The sequence below is a fragment of the Dipodomys merriami genome, unplaced genomic scaffold (assembly GCF_024711535.1).
Source record: "Dipodomys merriami isolate MVZ:Mamm:240054 unplaced genomic scaffold, mDipMer1.0.p SCAF_15, whole genome shotgun sequence".
NCBI classification, from domain to species: Eukaryota; Metazoa; Chordata; class Mammalia; order Rodentia; family Heteromyidae; genus Dipodomys; species Dipodomys merriami.
The window spans coordinates 10,687,921-10,706,547 of NW_027202826.1; the positions used below are offsets into that span (position 1 = coordinate 10,687,921).

At 33.8% G+C, this 18,627-nt stretch overlaps 1 protein-coding gene across 5 annotated transcripts in view; it reads right to left on the minus strand.

Moving 5' to 3' along the window:
- The window catches only part of Fbxw7 (F-box and WD repeat domain containing 7), a 116,169-nt gene that overhangs the window by 9,289 nt on the left and 88,253 nt on the right, over window positions 1-18,627 (minus strand). For all 5 annotated transcript variants that reach the window (XM_070022209.1, XM_070022207.1, XM_070022208.1 and 2 more), the window contains 5 exons: window positions 16,476-16,558; window positions 13,349-13,490; window positions 5,219-5,353; window positions 2,903-3,026; window positions 942-1,078 (listed from right to left, as the gene is read on the minus strand). In XM_070022209.1, coding sequence (XP_069878310.1) covers window positions 942-1,078; window positions 2,903-3,026; window positions 5,219-5,353; window positions 13,349-13,490; window positions 16,476-16,558 — 621 coding nt within the window. The remainder of the gene's footprint in view (window positions 1-941; window positions 1,079-2,902; window positions 3,027-5,218; window positions 5,354-13,348; window positions 13,491-16,475; window positions 16,559-18,627) is intronic.

The following is an 18,627-nucleotide window of genomic DNA, read 5'->3' on the forward strand; positions in this document are numbered from 1 at the left end:
CTTCAATTCACAAAAATAAAACACAGAAAAGTCACCAAAACCAAGATGAAGATTCTCCTCAAGAAATCATAGTTGAGCCAGGCACCAGTGGCTCACACCTGTAATAGTAGCTAAGCCAGAAGGCTGAGATTTGGAGGATCAAGGTTTGAGAGCAGTCCAGGCAGAAAAGTCAGAGAGAAGGCACCAAAATAACCAGCAAAAGCTGAACTGGAGGTATGATTATGTGGTGGAGTGCCAGTCAAGCAAGTAAGCAGAGTAAGCACAAGGTTATGAATTCAAACTCCAGCACTAGAAAAAAAATTATGTGGGGAGAAGTTACAAATAGAGAATGTATATAACACAATAAAATTTTATATAAGGATATTTTCAGATTGTCCTTTATGTACAATGACATTCTTTTCATCTTTGATTCAAGTGAAATTTGTTGTCAGTGAAAAAATGAGCAATAAAGGAATACTGTAAATTATACTTTTCATTATTTCAATATATTGTAGCTTTGGTTGGGGGGTGGTGGCAGTATTCAGGTTTGAATTCAAGGCCTTACATTTGCTAGGCAGGCTCTCTACTACCTGAGCCATGTCCCCAGTCTTTTCATTTACTTTTCGAATAGAAATTTTTCTTACTTTTGTTCAGGCTGGCTTCTGATCACAAACCTCCTACCTATACCTCCTTTGTAGCTGGTATTACAGGTATGAACCAATATCCCCACTTTGTTTGTTGAGATATGGGGGTCTAACTTTTTGCCTGGACTGGTTCAAACTACAATCCTTTAATCTTTCAATCCTCTTTCACACCCCAAGTAGCAGTAGCAGACATTACAGGTGTGAGCTATCATGGTTAGCACATTTTCTCACATAAGTGACACTGTTTTCTAAGAAACAGTACATTAGGTTCAGCCACTGATTAATGCCTTCCATTGCATTGTGCAAGAATTCAGTTACCTTAGGAGATTTGAGTTCTCCTCGTCTCCAGTTCGTATCAATTCTATGCTGTCTGATGTATGCACTTTTCCATGGACTGTGTATGAAACCTGGTTTTATTACTTTTCTTCTCTTGATGTGCAATGGTTCATCAATCCCTGTAGTGTTAAAAGTTCAACAGCATAAATCCAGTAGTAACAATTATATATTGTATAATGTATCTTAAAATCACACATATTTCCCCAGGAGACACAGGACCCACCCCAGTGAAGGACACTCACTAGACTCCTGTACAGTTTATGGGACCTAACCAGAATTGTCTCAAGGAGGCTTGATCTCCTACTGTGACAGACTCAGCTAACTTTAGGCCCAGTGTTATTTTCTGCTGTGCTTTATCCATAAACTTCAGAGCTAATTGCTAATCTTGTTAGCAAGTACACAAGCACAACACACTGCTCCACTCCTTTCTCACAGTAATTCCAGGAGACACTGGTGAGGATGTACAGTGCCCGGAATGCTGGGGCCTGGTTTGTACAAGTGAAAATTGGTACAGCTACTGTGGGAACTAGTGATGCAATTCTTCAAAAATGTAGCACACATGAGCTAGCAATTTCCAAAAGTATTAAATAAATAATCCAAAAACATTAAAAGCACAGACTCAAACAGGTACCCATGCTGGTAGCAGTATTATTTGTAACAGTCAAAATGTCTGTTAGATGAATGGACAAACAACATGATACATGTACACAGTGGAATATTATTCAACCTTTAAAAAGAGAATCTGTATACATGCTGTGATATGTATGGATCTTGAAAATACTATGTCAAATGAAACAAGATTAATTACAAAAACAAACTCAAATATCATATGAGTTTTACCAAATGAGGTATCTAGAACAATCAAATTTATAGATATAAAAAGTTGTTGCCAAGGAAGTGGCACTGTGGCTCAAGCGGTAGAGCACTCGTCTTGAGCTGAAGAGCACAGGGACAGCTCCCAAGCCCAGAGTTCAAGCCCCACGACCAACCGAAAAAAAAAAAAAAAAGTTGTTGCCAGGCTAACAAAATTTATTATTATTATTATTATTATTTTCTTTTTTGGTGGGGCCAAGAGGAAAAGGGCCTTTATTTCCATATGTCAGGTCATCAAGGGAAAGCGCAGCCCAGTGAACAAAATTAATTATTTCTAGAGACAGTTGGTAGTGACTGCTGTGCAAGATCACTGAACTGTATATTTAGAATCATTAAAATAACCCATTTTATAATATATGTATTATCATGTCTTAAAAGACATTAAAACATGATCCTATAAGAGAAGTTCAGGCAGCAATGATTAGTTTCACTGCGTGTATAAAGATACAGGAGAAGGAAGACTTCACTATTAAACTAAGTCCCAGACTGGGTCTAAACCTGAAAGCTTTATAAACCTGGAAAAACCATCAATGCTTCCCATTTGCCTATATACAACAAACGGCAATCACCCTCACAGCATTCCTCTACCTCTATGATTCTTCACAAAAATTTTATTTCTTAAAGGAAAACAGCAGTTTTACACATTTCTGCCAAACTGTATAAAAATGTTACATATTTTTTTCTAAATGCCTGCTGGAAAAAAAAACTCTCGTTTTCATTAATGTACATGGCACTTACTCTTCTAAGAAAGAGGATTTAAAACAAAATGAAAGTGTTCAAGGACTATAAGCTCTATGGCAGGAAGAAAATGGCCAAGCAGGGATAGGCCCAGTATTCACAAAGGCCGACTTCTTAGGCACTGTATTGCAGGAGGAAATTAGGGAGGAAGTTATGTGGGTATATAACTTGTAAGATAACCTGTGGGCTGACTCTAAATTGTCTCCATCTACCTTTCATTGTTGGAATCAAGTAGATAGATGAGTGTGAATGGAGTTCCATTCTTCTATCTGGACATGAAGCTTATTTTGTCTACTTGTTTTTCAAATTCTCTCTACAATTGTGAACCTTACCCTCTTCTTTGCATTTTTCTCTCCAGAGAAGGTTGTCTTCAGCCAAAATTCTCCAGTAGCGACACGTCTGAGCCGCTTGCAGCAGGTCTTTGGGTTCCAGGAATGAAAGCACATAAAGCGCCAGCTGTGGAAAAGGAAAGGGCATAGTATACTCACATGAAAAAAACTATAGAAGAGTTAACCATTCTCCACAGAATACTTACATGTAAATGTAATTCTACAAGTTTCTAAACCTATGAAAGACATACACCTTCAATCTTAACAAATTTAAACTAAATCAAAAATAAATACCCACTCTACTGTTTATATCTTAAAAACACTGACTCTCTCTGCTCTCGCCTTTGCTCTTTGAGCCTCAACATGTGTATGTATGTACGTATATGTTTCTTTTGCTCACTCCAGGTCTTGAATTCAAAACATGTTCTTCCTCTTGCTTGTTTGTTCATGGCTGGTCCTCATCAGCCATGCCTCCAGCCTCATGCTTTTTTTTTTTTTTTGTGGGGGGGGGGGTCCAGTCGTGGGGCCTGAACTCTGGGCCTGGGCACTGTCCCTCAGTTCTTCAGCTCAAGGCTAGCACTCTACCACTTGAGCCACAGCACCACTTCCGGCTTTTTTCTTTTTGCTTATGTGGTGCTGAGGAATCGAACCCAGGGCCTCAGGCATACAAGGCAAGCGCTCTACCACTGAGCCACCTTCCCAGCCCCCAGCCTCATGCTTTTTGCTGGTTGGTTGGAGGTAAGTCTTTTGGACTTTTCAGCTCAGGCTGGCTTCAAGCAGTGATCTTCAGGATCTTAGCCTTCCCAAGTAGCTAGAATTATAAGCATGAAAAACTACTGCCTATTATTAAACCATTATGGAATGGTTTAATAAATAAATGGTTTAATAAATAAAATTAATAGGTTCTAGTTACTTAATACTGTTTATGAGGATTTTTTGGGTCAGGTCACATAGAGGTATGGGATAATAGCCTCTGAGCATGCTTATTTTCAAGCAGTAATACAGAATTTAAATTTGAGTTAAAATAAAATGTATATCAATAGAGCAATCAAGCTTATTATTTAATTAAGAGACAAGGATTAAATTGAACTATTATTTAAGTCATACATGGAGTAAAACATGACTTGAATTATTCTGTTGAATTCTGTTGAATTCCTAAATAGGAATTACACCCTATCAATCACTTTATAGAGTCAATCATTAATCATTTATTGGCATTTTCCATATTCAAACTATACTATTAACCAGTATTCAGCTTAACATTTTTGATGAATAACAAAAAACTTCATGAAACAAGATGTTTGTCTATCCAAGACCATTCAGTATATGTATATATGTTATTTATAAAAAGGTGTGTATTTATTATGTGCACTGACACTTTTTATACATACACATAATATACTTTTTTATACACACTTTTTATACACACATCAACATTGTACTTTAATTGTTAATTTCATTAACTACTTGACTTGCTACTTACCAGTCAATCAAAGCCTAATTCGACATCACTGTATTATCAATCTATGAAATTGTAAAGTCAACAGAAACCAACAGACACAAAGATAATTTGTGCAGATGATAATTAGTGCCCCAAATATTTATGAGTCATATAGAAAAAAAGGCCATGCTTTAGTTTATCTGGCTGAAGAATAAGTTTGGTAATTAACAAGAAGCAGCAGCAAAAAAAACCTAGAACAAATAAGATGTTAAAAGTACATTCCCCCCCTCCTAAATCAACAGGTAAAATCTCCTTCATTAATAGTGACCAAGTCCAGTCAATGCATGCATTAACAAGAAACTGGTGCTAAGAAAAATTGAAGTGCTAACTTCATTTCACTTATGTTTGTCTATTTATATCTAGCAAGTTTCATCAAATTGGAAATGGTACTTTTTTTCTTATTTCTGTCATTTAGTAATGCAACTACCTTCAAGAGTATAGTTTAGTGATTATATTGAACTACATTTCTTTCCTCATATGTGCACTGTATAATTATTATAAAATATGCAGAATTTCACATGTGTATGTATTTCTCTCTGTCCTCATCTCCTATTCTCTCTCTGCCTTCTCTCTTTCTCATCCCCTACTTTCTGTTACTTCTCCTACAAATTACAATGAATTAGTTATTACCATTTCTAAATCATGTACACTGATACTACCTTATCGTCAATTACAGTCATATGGGTATTCTTGACTTTACGTTGTCTCAGAAACAAATTTGATGCTTGTTTTTTCTAAAACAATCTGTTGAATAGACCGGCTTATGAAAGTCACATAAGCATTCTTTGACTCCAGAAGCACATGAATAGGAAACTTACCTCTTTTGGAAGCAAGGAAATGAAGTCTCGTTGAAACTGAGGTTCTATCACTTGCATCATATGCTTCACTTGTGTTGGTTCACAACTATCAATAAGCTCATCTAAAGCAAGCAACTTCTCTGGTCCACTCCAGCTCTACCAAAGAGGAATTAGAAACTTTTATTATTTTGACAGATGCCTCTAATCATAAACTCACAAAGGAAAATATCTATCACTCATAGCCATGTCTAAATGGCAGAACCATATAAGAAAGTGTGGACAGAGACATAGAAGCCACTGAAGAAGTAATGATTCAGTTTAGTCAGGTTTGCCATCTTATTGTAAAAGCTTTAAAAAAAAAGTCATGATTCTGACAGAACAATATTTCTGTATTATATTTTTTGTAGTTGTTACATGTTCATCTACCACCAAGATACAGCTTTCAATGCCAAAATTTTATTCCAGAATTTGAGTTACAGAGTAAAAAGGAAATTCTAATTGATGATTCTTCTTTCTCTATATTCTTTCTAGTGGGCATGACAGGATTTTGTTTTAATAAGGTTTTTCACCATAGGTGAAAGAGATGATTTACATCATTTAGAGAAAAATTAATGACTGGATTTCTTGCATACCTACCAAGTGCCTTCTATAAAAAAAAAAAAGGTTTAGGTTTGTTTTATGAAACTAGAAATAGTAGCTTAGTAGTAAAATCAGAATACAAATAAAGACCAAAAGAGAGGAACAAAGTACTTTATCACAGAAAAGCAAAAATACCTAATTATACCCCCAAAATATGAGTTGCATTAAACAACACTAGGATTGGTGTTTTTTAATTCCAATAAAGAACATCTGCAAACATTCAAGAAAACACTCATGCTGTGTGAATGTTAGAATTTCACAACTGTAATGTAAAACACTACAATAACCCCATAATACTTAAGTGAACAGGATTTTGTTTCTGTAAATCTAAGCTGATCTATGTACTTCCATGAATTATTATGACCCACTTCCAAAATGGAAGTGGAGAGAGATGAGTTGGATTTAGAAGTAGCGGCATTCTGACATTCCATTTCTTGCTGAAGCAAGGAGCTTAGACTGTATAAATGTATAATACCTAAGGATCTCAGGAGTCTTATTTAGAACACCTTGTAAAAAAAATTTTTTTTTTTTTGGTCGGTTGTGGGGCTTGAACTCAGGGGTCTGGGCGCTATCCCTGAGCCTCTCTGTGCTCAAGGCTACCACTTGAGCCACAGCACCACTTCCAGTTTTTAGTTTCTTTGTTTTTTGTTGTTGTTGAGTAGTTACTTGGAGATAAGGGTCTAACAGGGACTTTTTTGCCTGAGCTGGCTTCAAACGACAATCCTCAGTTCTCAGTCTCCTGAACAGCAAGGATTACAGGCGTGAGTCACCGGCACCTGGCTCATAAAAATATATTTTTTAAAGTATTTATTAGTTGGGCTGTTAAGGTGGCTAAGTGGTAGATGCACGAGGCCCTGAGTTCAATTCCTCAACACCACAGCTAGCCTTGAGCTAAGGAGCTGAGGGACAATGCCAAGGCCCAGAGTTCAGGCCCCATGAGGAAAGAAGAAAGAAAGAAAAAGAGAGAAAGGGAGAAAGAAAGAAAGAAAGAAAGAAAGAAAGAAAGAAAGAAAGAAAGAAAGAAAGAAAGAAAGAAAGAAAGAAAGAAAGAAGGAAAGAAAGAAGGAAAGAAAGAAAGAAAGAAGGAAGGAAAGAAAGAAAGAAAGAAAGAAAGAAAGAAAGAAAGAAAGAAAGAAAGAAAGAAAGAAAGAAAGAAAGAAAGAAGGAAAGAAAGAAAGAAGGAAAGAAAGAAAGAACGAAAGAAAGAAAGAAAGAAAGAAAGAAAGAAAGAAAGAAAGAAAGAAAGAAGAAAGAAAGAAAGAAAGAAAGAAAGAAAGAAAAGGAAAGAAAGAAAAGAAAGAAAAAGAGAGAGAAGAGGGAGGAGAAGGAGGGGAGGGGGAGGGAAAAGGGAAGGGAAAATTTATTACTTAAAGCATATCTCAAAACTGACCTGTTTCACAGTCTAACCAATCTCTACCCAAACCTGAATATATGTGTGTTTATAAATAAATATGTATAGTCACTGATTTGTTGATTTATATTTCTTGTAAGATCTGAGATGGAATTAATGTTGTTCCTCCCCACTTACATCATGGGGTTTGTGTATACTACTACTGAGATACTACACTAACTCAATCAAAATTCAGCTTTAATAAAAGTATTCAATAGCAAAACACATTTCACAGACTTCCAAATACATTACACAGACTGTATATGCTAACAGATTGAGAAGTATCTCTTAACCAACATTAGAGAATGGGGTGTAGAACTGGAAGATCTAGAATAAAAGACACATAACCAATTCATATTTTGGGTAAAGGTTTGAAAAGGTGGGGTTTTGTTTTTTGGCCAGTCCTGGGGCTTGAATTCAGAGCCTGAGTACTGTCCTTTAACTATTTTAATCTTCAGGGTAGCTCTCTATCACTTGAGTCACAGCTCTACTCGTGGCATTTTTTTTTTTTTTGGTGGTGGTGGTGTTTAGTTGGAAGTAGAGTCTCAATCACTTAGCTGCTCAGGCTGGCTCTGGATGGCAATCTTCAGATCCCAGCCTCCTTAGTAGCTAGTATTTAGGTGTGCTAAAAAACTTTCAACTGTTTCTAACCTCCTAACCCCCACCCCCCTACCCACCCACTTACTGACTAGAATGAAAGTTCCATGAAAAAGCATTCTTTGTTTTAAACTATTGTATCCCAGACCCAAAGTAGAATGCAGCACAATAAGTGCACAATAGGGTAAAGGAATGAATCCTAAAACATTCAGGTATTACTACACCCATGCTATCTCAAAACACTAAAGAATATATTTTTTTATATTTATGGTATCTTTGGGGCTTGCTTGCTTGGTTTGGCTCAAGAATGGTTTCAAATTTTCTAACATACATGATTGAGCAGTAAGAGAAGTATGTATTAACTTGAAAACCTTGCAGTTAACAATTATATTAAAACAAAAGAACAAAACCAACAACAGTCTTTAATGAGAAGTTGCAGAATACAGCATTAAGTTGGATCAGGAAACCCAACTTTTAAAAGGAGACATTGTCACTAATTAGGTAACAATGTAAACTCTTCAGGCCTTGCCTTTTTTTTGGGTTTCTTCTGGTGAAAGCAAAGTGAGGGATAATTGATCATTATTTTACTTCTGTCTGAAAAGAAACTGTCTTGGAAAAGAAAAAAAAACTCTTCTTTTGGCCTTTCATAGTGAAATTTGGGGACATATTGACGAGGCTAGGAAAAACACTTCAGATTCAGAATAATAAAGGAAATAAAATCTTAATCTATGGCTAAATTATAAATTTCTAAATTCCCCAAGGAAATAGCATTTTTTTGGTTAGGTTAATTATGTGCACAGGTAGAGACAAGTAGAAGGGGCACTGAACTGTGATCAGGAGCCTGGACTTCACTAGGAAACTGTGTAGAACTGCAAGAAGAATCTTAATCTAAGCATAAATAAAGGGCTTGTTTCCCAAATACTGGTCAAGGAGTAGAAGAATCCAGACTAATACCTGAGGGTCTGATTCAGTAGTCAGGATATGGCTGAGGACATTTAAAATTTAAAAAACAAATAACTAAACCAAGCAACTTATATAGTGCTGGCATATGTGATGTACACACCAGAACCCGGGGACCACTGCTTTGGGTGACAACAATCCAGATAAAGGGTTTAAGACCTTGGGTGGTACTGCACCTTAATGTTATATGGAAAAGAACTCAGTTCTCTAGGACCTCCACATGGTTATCCAATGTACTTAAACAGATCTCATTTTACTATGGACCAGTTCAAATTGTTGTTATGTTCAACAATGTCAGAACCTAACTTGAATAGGATTTATGTTTTACTTCCTAAAGAAACAAAGAATCAGTCTGTTCCTATTTTAATATTAAAGACAGGCAACAGTATAAATAGATGACTTTCCTCAACTCATCCACATAAAGTTTAGCAAATTTTCTTAATCATACTCAGGATGTGGGAGCTATCCCTGAGTTATAATTGCTCAAGGTTAGCCCTCTACCATTCTGAATTACACAGATGCTCTTCTGGCTTTTCTGGTAGTTTAGATAAGATAACAGATTTCTCACAGATTTCACTGTCTGGGCTAGCTTTGAACCATGATCCTTAGATTTCAGCATTCCGTAGATCCTCAGTCTCCTGACTAGCCCAGTACAAATACCATTTCAAAGAAATAATAAACTCATTCTTTTGTCACTATCCTGTAGTTTTTAATCTTTTGTTGACTAGAAAATAAGGTTTAAATACAATATATGCACAATTTCTAAGTGTTAGCAAGGAACTTGAGTAATTCTTTAATATAGTAGGCTTTACCTAATTTTAATATCAAGGAAATTATTGTAAGCTTTATCATTTCTAATACTAAGATTGTAACTTTGAACTATTAAAGGGCATTTATGGGCTTGCTGTAAATACTTATTAAAATAGTATGAAGATGTTCAGAAAACTTACTAAAATAGTATAAAGATAAAAATACTCATGTAACACTTCCACGTAATTTATCTTTGTTTCTCACAATAGTAGTAAAACCAGTGTTAGCCCCTAAGACCAGAAAACACATGACTGAAAGGCTGTTTCTTGACCAATGAAGAAAAAAAATTTTTTTATGGATTCTTCATTACATTTCCAAGCTTTAAGCAAATTTACATTTTCCTCCTCTTGACAAAGTCTTAGTGATATATTTGTCCCATGGAGTATGAAAATAAAAGGAATGTTTACATAACATCAGTAAAATTATCCACTTCCTAAGAAGCAAATCCAAATCTGGCTTCTCTTCAGATCGTACAAATCTTTTACCTTTTACTGAGAGGCAAATCCAAAATTTGAACTAAAAGCTTTTGATGTGTAGGTCATACATACTATTCTGTCAACATGCCTTTGAATCTAAATTCCAACATGAAAGAAGGCTGATTTGTCATTAATGCCTTTAGTTTAAAATTTTCAAATGAGAAAGCATATATTAACACCAAAATTACATAAACTAAAAAAAGAACTTTCTTTCAAAATTTACAATCTGGATATGAAGGGGGAAAAAAAGGAGAACCAAAGACTACTGAAAATTCAAAACAGTACAAAATTCCCTTTTTTTCATTTTTCTTTGTAATTTGCACTTCCATTTTGCAGTAGCAGTCTGTTTCAATTTCCTTTATCCAAAAGGGCATACCATTTGTTTCTCATTCAATTTACAAATTGAGTTGGGAGTATTTTGTCAGAATAGATGGAGCTGGACCAAAACAATGCTGTATCATTGCCTCAGGAGCAACAGGAGGACTGTAAGCGGACAAAATCTCCCATTTTGCTTGTTATGCAACAGAAACATGTTAAATGCCCCTGCAGTGTATCTGTAGAAATCTCATCAGTTTAATTTTCCCTCAGCTATACTAGAGGTCAGCTCACACTTACCACCACTTTACTATGAAATTATATCTGCCTACAAGTTAGACATTGAAGTACTTATGAGCCTTTAGGCAAGTGACTCATTCCTAGTTACTTTGGCACAGCCCTGAACAATGAGATCGGGTATGTCAGAGATAGATATGGCACTCTGAAGATTAAGTTCCTGATCTACCTGTCAAATTGACCTTTTATGGCTATGAATTTGTTTGCTGCAGAGTATTTATCTGAAAAAAATTATAGGTTAATACCTGCAGTGATAATTCCACATTAATTTGTTGACTAAAAATAAGTTTTCTTCATTTACTTCTCATGTGAAAAACATCCAAACACTTTTATAGGACCAAACATTAGCCTCACATTCATTAGTTTACTGAGTCTCCCTCACTGAGTGTAAGAAACAATTTTTTTGTGTGTGGCCTAGTTTTGTTGTGGCTGTTTAGTTATTGTGTAGCCTACAATGGCCTGGAATTCACTATGTAGCCAAGGCTAACCTTGAACTCTTATCCTTGTTAGGATTACATGTATTTTCTAACCCTAGCTCAAGAAACAAGTATTTTTGAGTTTTACAATTAACATTTCTGAAATTGAGATATTTCTAAGAAACTATGGAGTCTCAGATTTGATGAAATATGGTAAGTGATAATATTTGGATATTTCCTCAAGGGTATCAAAAGCTAGCTGAACAAGAAAATGCTCTAAAATACTGGAAAATAAAGTGCAAGTGCCCCAATACAGATCACTATTACAAAATGTTCCCTTAAAATTGGTGAACACCATTAATGACTTAAAAAAAATTATGCTATGCTAAAATACTAGAAAAAATGGGCTCTACTACATAAAAACTAAAATCTTAGTCTGAACTACCTCCTAATAAGAAAAAACCCTTACAAATGAAATAAGCGTTTTAAGTTACCTAGAATAAGAAAATTATCATTTGCTTTTCAGTCATTCTGGTAAAATGCCATAAAGTCAGTCCTGTACTACTCTTAGTACTGTGATACTTAAACTTAATGCATGCACAAGCATGCCAACACACCACAATTCCATCTCCCAGGCTTTTAAGTAGGTATCTGAGTTCATTTTCACCTCTTATTGATGGATACATTTCTTTTAAGGATGGAACAATAAAAACAGAATGTACATAGAAAAGAAATTAAAATCTAAATTTTAAAATATGTAAACTAGAGGTTAAAAAATATAGGTGGAGAGGAAGGACTTAAAAGACTTTCATAATAATAATATTCTTAACTTTAGTACTACTGACATTTTGGGCAGCCATTCTTAGCTGTGGGATGGAGACTGTTCTTTACACTGCCTCTACTCACTAGATGCTGGCAATGTCCCCCCCCCCCCCCCCCACCTACTCAGTTGTACCAAACAAGGACATATTGAGACACTCAAACAGGGAAAAGCCAAATCCTTTTCAGAACAAAAGCCCTAACCTTTTAGTTTCCCCTCACAAAGGGGGCAAAAAAGTTAATTAAGGGAAAAAGATTTCTCAGGTGTTTCTGATTCTGAAATCATTTGAAGGGAGGAAAGTAACTTTAAATCCACTTAAAAGCAACTCAAGTAAGTTCTTCCAGCTATAGAAGAAAATAAGTATTTTAGTTATGTCTAAGTATTTGAAGTACTAGAACTAATGGGAGAAAACATCTGAAAAATCTAAAATACCATATATCCAAGGGTCTTTCTGAATTATTATTTCCTTATTCATTTGTTTTATATCCAACCATTCAAACTATCATTCAAGATAGTGAAATATGTCATTTTTACATTAGGGTGGTAGCTAATGTCAGATATTTTTCACCTCATACTTACATTATTTACAAAGAAATGATGAGCACTTAATCTATGCTATTTTGCTTGAACATGTGATTTATATCATTATCTCACAAGAAGAAAAGGTAAATCAATAACACACTCATATATTATAAAATAAATAATATTCAGGTTTGGTTTCGAGCAATCTTCCAGTAAATAGTCAAAGAAATGTAAATATTAGTAAAACAGTAGTTAGAATTTGAGCACATGTACAGACAGTCTAGGCACTGATGGGAAGAAGCCAAACTCTACTAGGATAGTGACAGGTTAGTTACCTCAAGTGACTAATTAAAGTTCTAAAATTAGTCTTAAATTCCTAATTTATAAGCAGTGTGATTTATAAGTAATTTATAAGCAATGGCACAATAATCCAGAAATCTAAACATAAATAAGAAGTCTTAAAGAAGCAATAAAAATGCAAATGCACATAAAATAAAGAGTTAGACTTTTCTAATAATTACACTTAAAATGTTTTTCCTTATTCTTAATAGCATTTTGTTGAAGGTATTTGTCATAGGATATTGTATACCCTGCAGTGGTTCAGAACCCATCACCCAACAAGAAACCCTACACCTATTAGCAGTCAGTTCCAATCCCTTGCTTCTGTGTCTGGCAACCAATCATCTACTTTGTTTCTATGGATTTGCCTGTTCTGGACATTTCACATAAATAGAAGGAACAGGGCCAACATGTGCCCTTTGGGGACTTCCTTCCTTCACTAAGCATAGTATTTCCAAGGTTCATCTATGGTATAGTATATAACAGCATTTCATTCGATTTTAAGGCTGAATAATCCTCAATTTTTTTGCAGCAATTAAGCAAAACATTTCAAGTAGTGGGTTTACAGACCTGAAACATCTTCAGCCATTCCTGGAGGCCTGTTGGTGGTTGGACAGATGTAATTCGGCGTCGTTGTTGCCCTTGGCCGTTGGCTGCTCTCAGGTCCCCAAATGTTGTTGGTGTTGCTGAATAAGGTACAAGCCCAGTGGTACTACAAAAAGAAAAAAGTATGATAATAGAAGCAAAGGTAAATATTTATTAAGAATCATGAACTGTTATTTAAAAAGAATGATGACCTGGCATATTTCAATGAGTCCGTTATTTGGTTATTCTCAAGAGCATTCTACCAAAACCTACTCTGCTATTCTTAGAAGTTTTCTCCCTCCTGTTATAATCCAGCAAAGCTAACTGCAACCAAATGAAAAAAAATCTCAAGGGCAAAAGATCAAGTAGTTGATATACAAATAAAGTCAACATATTTCCTTGGGACTAAAGGTAACATGTAATTAGCATACACAAAAGGCCCTGTGTTTAGTCTCTAATTACCAATAAATGAACAAATAAAAAAGTTTTTCTTCTTACAACAGGTAGGCCCTAGTTCTATGAATGGTTTTCAGTGACACCACTTTAGTCTAAATTTTACTATATTAAAAAAGTATGAGACTATCAAAGCTGTAAATAGCTCAAATGTTTTGGAAATTACTAATCACATACTTCCTGAAGCCTGCCTCAGATGGCTTCAAATTTCTAATACTTAACTATTGCTGTCTAATTTTTCTTCTTATAGTTTAGTCTATACATTTGACAGAACTAGTCTTGGTTAGAAATATAGTTACTCAAAATAGGCAGAAAAAGAACTTATGGGCAAAATTAAATAAGATCATCTAAATATTTATCAATAATTTAAGATGAGAAACTGAAAGCCAAATAAACCAGAAATTTTTCAAAAAGAAAAATAAGACTAGATATTCTAAACAATGGCAACCAGTAGAAAGAATATAATAATAGCTAGCCTATTAATATACAATATTTTATAATTCCACTAATTAAAAAATTAGAATTCTGAGTATCACTGCTTGAAAAACTATAAAGAAGCAAGTTTACTTAACAAACTTTATACTTCTGGAATAATCCTCTATTCACTAACTATTAAAGTCTAAAGAACACATACAAATTGTATTATCATAGTTGAGAACCAACTAGTAAGTAATCAAATCTAGTAAACTACCAATTAAACAAATTCCTATTTTTATTTCCTGTTTTGTTGCTGTTCAACTCAACCTCAACCATCATAATTTATAGGAAAATCTTTATACCTATCCTTTAAAAATTTTTAACATTTATACATTTCATATTTATATTCAACAAGTAAATCTATCCTTCCTTTTTTCAAATTCATTTTCTTTAAAATGTGTTAAAATTTACTAAAGAAAAAATAGAAAATCAGTTTCATGTTACCACCTGTCAAAAATGTGTCAAAAATATAACAAAACATCGAATATATAGCATTAGTAACTGACAAAACCTTTAAAAGAAGAGGAAAGAAATTTGTTATTGGGTCTTTGGTAAGCTACTGTTTAAAAAGTTACTTTCTCAATACAAAAATTAAGCAAATAAATCAAATTTCACTTAAATGTGTTCTTTAATAAGAATCTAGCACTCATTAATTATAAATTACCATAAAAAACTGAACTTAGTATCTCACTCCTGGAATCATATTAATATAAGACCATTATATCGTAGCTGACTGGAATCTAAATATTTAAAAATTACCAGTAGTAGTTTAACATTACACTCAACTTTTTCTTCAAATATTTTGTCAAGGCCTGAAGAAACGAAGTTTAGATTTTATTTGTCTCTTTATCCTACACCCATCTGTGAAGCGCCAAAACACAGCAAAATTGTCAAAAGGCAGACAGAGGAATGGAGACAGTCTCACACACACACACACACACACACACACACACACACACACACACACACACACACACACACTAAAACCAGAGACAGTTACACACACACACACACACACACACACACACACACACACACACACACACACACACACACACACACACACACACACACACACACACACACACACACACACACACACACACACACACACACACACCACAAAGAAAAGCAGATCCTGAATAAGTAAGAGCTTGGTCTTCAACATCTTCATCAGTGTCATCTCTTTATATTTTTCTATGTAAAATTATCCTACTAAGGATGTGTAAAGTTCACAAACGAGCATTTGAGAATATACTTTCCCTAACTGAATAAAAATGTATTGGTCCTCTGTTTGGGGCAAAGAGCTCTTATGTAAAACTGTAATAATTTTTTTAATCTTATACCCTGGGCAGTGTTAATGTCATTGCAACTTATAGAATAAAAATAACTAAATCAAGATATTTTGTGGAAAAATGTAACTATGAAGTCTTCATTGCTAACGTCTGATTAATTTCTTGAAGAACTGACAAAAAAAAAGGGACCAAAAAGGTTCTTAAGATACTTTTGTTATTTAAATTTTGAAATATAGCATTCCAAGTAACATTCAAAGCCATTTTTAATTGGCTGGGAAATAGATATTGTGCTTAAGTTAGCCTAATTAGCGTGAGACTGGGAAAAGTTTTATACTGATGCAAAATCCAAAAATGATGGACTAAAGCAAGAAACAAGACTACAATTGTGTTTAGTTGTTATGGAAACTATTCTACTGGTGTAGAAATGTATGTGTTAAAACATAATAGCTACCAAGCTAATAAAAGTAAATTCTAACACATTAATTTCACGAAGTAGGAATTTGCATTTGAGATGTTTATTTCAGAAATATTCTTTCAATTTTGCATACATAAAAATATCCATCATAGAATAGCTGTTGCTATAGTAACAAGATACATTTGCTCATACTCATCATATTTTAGTTTACTTTTGAGAATTCCTTAAAAACACATTTAAAAATTTTTGTTCACAAAAGAACTTTTGCTTGTATCTTACGTCAATGTGCTAGTCCAAAATGCAAAATATAATGGCAGTCCTTCTTCCCTCATTTAAATGATATTACTTCCTAATTTCAGTCAACATTACTGGTAGTGTTACTTCAAAAGGATAAAAGGAAAGAAATGCTTTCAGAACCAACTTTAAAACAAATGACGACTATGGGAGAGTAGATTATGATAGTTAATATTACCTTGTATATTCTGAGACTTTGCATGGTTTCTTTCCCAAAGAAAAGGAGCGGACCTCAGAACCATGGTCCAACTTTCTTTTCATCTATAAAGTAAAACAAATAACATAGTTTGGTGCTTTTTTTAAAAGTCACTTGTTTAACTATTAACTATTGAGTTAGGATTCTTCATATTTAAAAACTTAAATTTTTCATGTGATTACAGTGATAATTTGGTAATTAATACAGAAAACGAATGTATCATATTTTTCAATTGCCCCATGTTGTTTTACTATTAAGAGTCTTGAAAGGTAAATTATCCCTGGGGTATTCTGTCTAGAAGGGCAGTGCTTCTTGATTTAAAAACTGATACTCATCATATATAATCCTTGGGAATCAAGTATATGATCTTTTCCAGTTGAATAACCAACATTTAAAAAACTCATGTTCATCCACATACAAGAAAACCATGCCTTCCTTTCTAATCTGTTTTTCTTTTAAAAACATGTTTTAAGAAAGGAGCAGAATTCAAAATTTCCAAACCAGAAATAAGGAGTACCTAACAGAATTGTAAACACTCATATCATTATATAAAAGAGTAAAGACAGCAACATATATAATCTTGGAACTTTGTTATAATCATAATAAATATGGACAGTTAAAAAATAGTAAATTCATCACAATAGAGAAATTTGAAGATGTATAATAAAGCTATAGAGTACAGCTCCTACACATAGGACAAATAATTGAACCAAAAAAAGTATTTTAAGAAAATAATTATGTCCTTTAAAATATATACCCAATAGTAACATTTTAACATGTTTTATTATGCTGTTATACTAGTAATATATTCAGAATTGTATTTTATCAATGTTGAAATACTTGTTTTCATATTTCACTATCAGTTTAACCGAGGTCATCGACTATACGTTTATTTTAAAGCCAGAAAATTTAAGATGCAACTTTTTTCCATTTCAGATTTGTACCCACAAATTACTGTTTTACTCTAAGTTATAGAGAATAGACAGATATGCTCATTTTTATAGTAGCTGAAAACCCTATTTTTCAGCAGCCTATTGCTTCACATGGGAACACCATAAAACAGAATGATACAATATGAATACTAAAGAGAACCAAAAAGACTCAAAATCTTTTTAAGACTGGATAATGATTGTTTCAGCCCCCATGAAAGGAAAGTCTTCTTATACATTAAAGGATGACTTAGGATGTTTTTGAAAATCTTCTTATCCATAAAGGATGACTTAGGACATTAGAGCTGGACGTGAGGGTACAACAAGCTTATCCACAATTTATACCTCAGTTTGTGAAATACTACTGGGGGAAAAATGGAACTGGTCTGCTTTCTTTAGAACTTTCTGCACTTATTACATTGTGTTAAAGAGATTAGGTCCAAAAGCCATTCTTTTCTTTCTCTGATTTTATTTTTTTAAACATAATTAATATAAAAGCACGCAGGCAGCCACATGTTTTCATGTATATAAGCTGTAGGAACACACACACACATGTATTTGTATCAATTTATAAACGAACACATCAGGAAGGTCAATCAGTAAATATTTTAATAACTTTCACAGAATATTTTCATAATCTTTACAAGAAACTTTGATATTCATTCCAATTAAGTCTGTAATACTGGCTTTCAGAACTTCTGTATATCTTGTAAATACAGTGGTGTTAATGCCATTTGCCAGTAAAGGCAAACTTTATTTCCATCTTAGAAACCTCTCAATGAATTTTTAAAAAATGCCCAAAATACATATTAAAGAAACACTAAGAAAGGGGTTTTATTTTTAAATTTTATAAAATAAAGCACTTTCTGAATGGCGACAGAACTCTTTTAAATATTGTACTGTTTATTGAAAAATACTCTTTTATAACCAAAATTTAATTCTGCAATTTTTGAGAGGCATGTAAAGTATCATGCCTCCTCTTTAAATATAAATCCCAAATATTTTAGTGATTCTACATGTTAAGAGTCAAGTAATGAGAAAAGAAACATATAAGGTATAGGAAAATTGAAGGCAAATGGTTCACTAAAAGCCGACTAAGGAGAGAGTATTTCCAGGTCAGCATCTAACGGAGCCACGTTTCTGAAGTCTGACTACAATTTTAATGAGAAATTCTCAGATTAAAATGTACATTTTATTTTAAATTT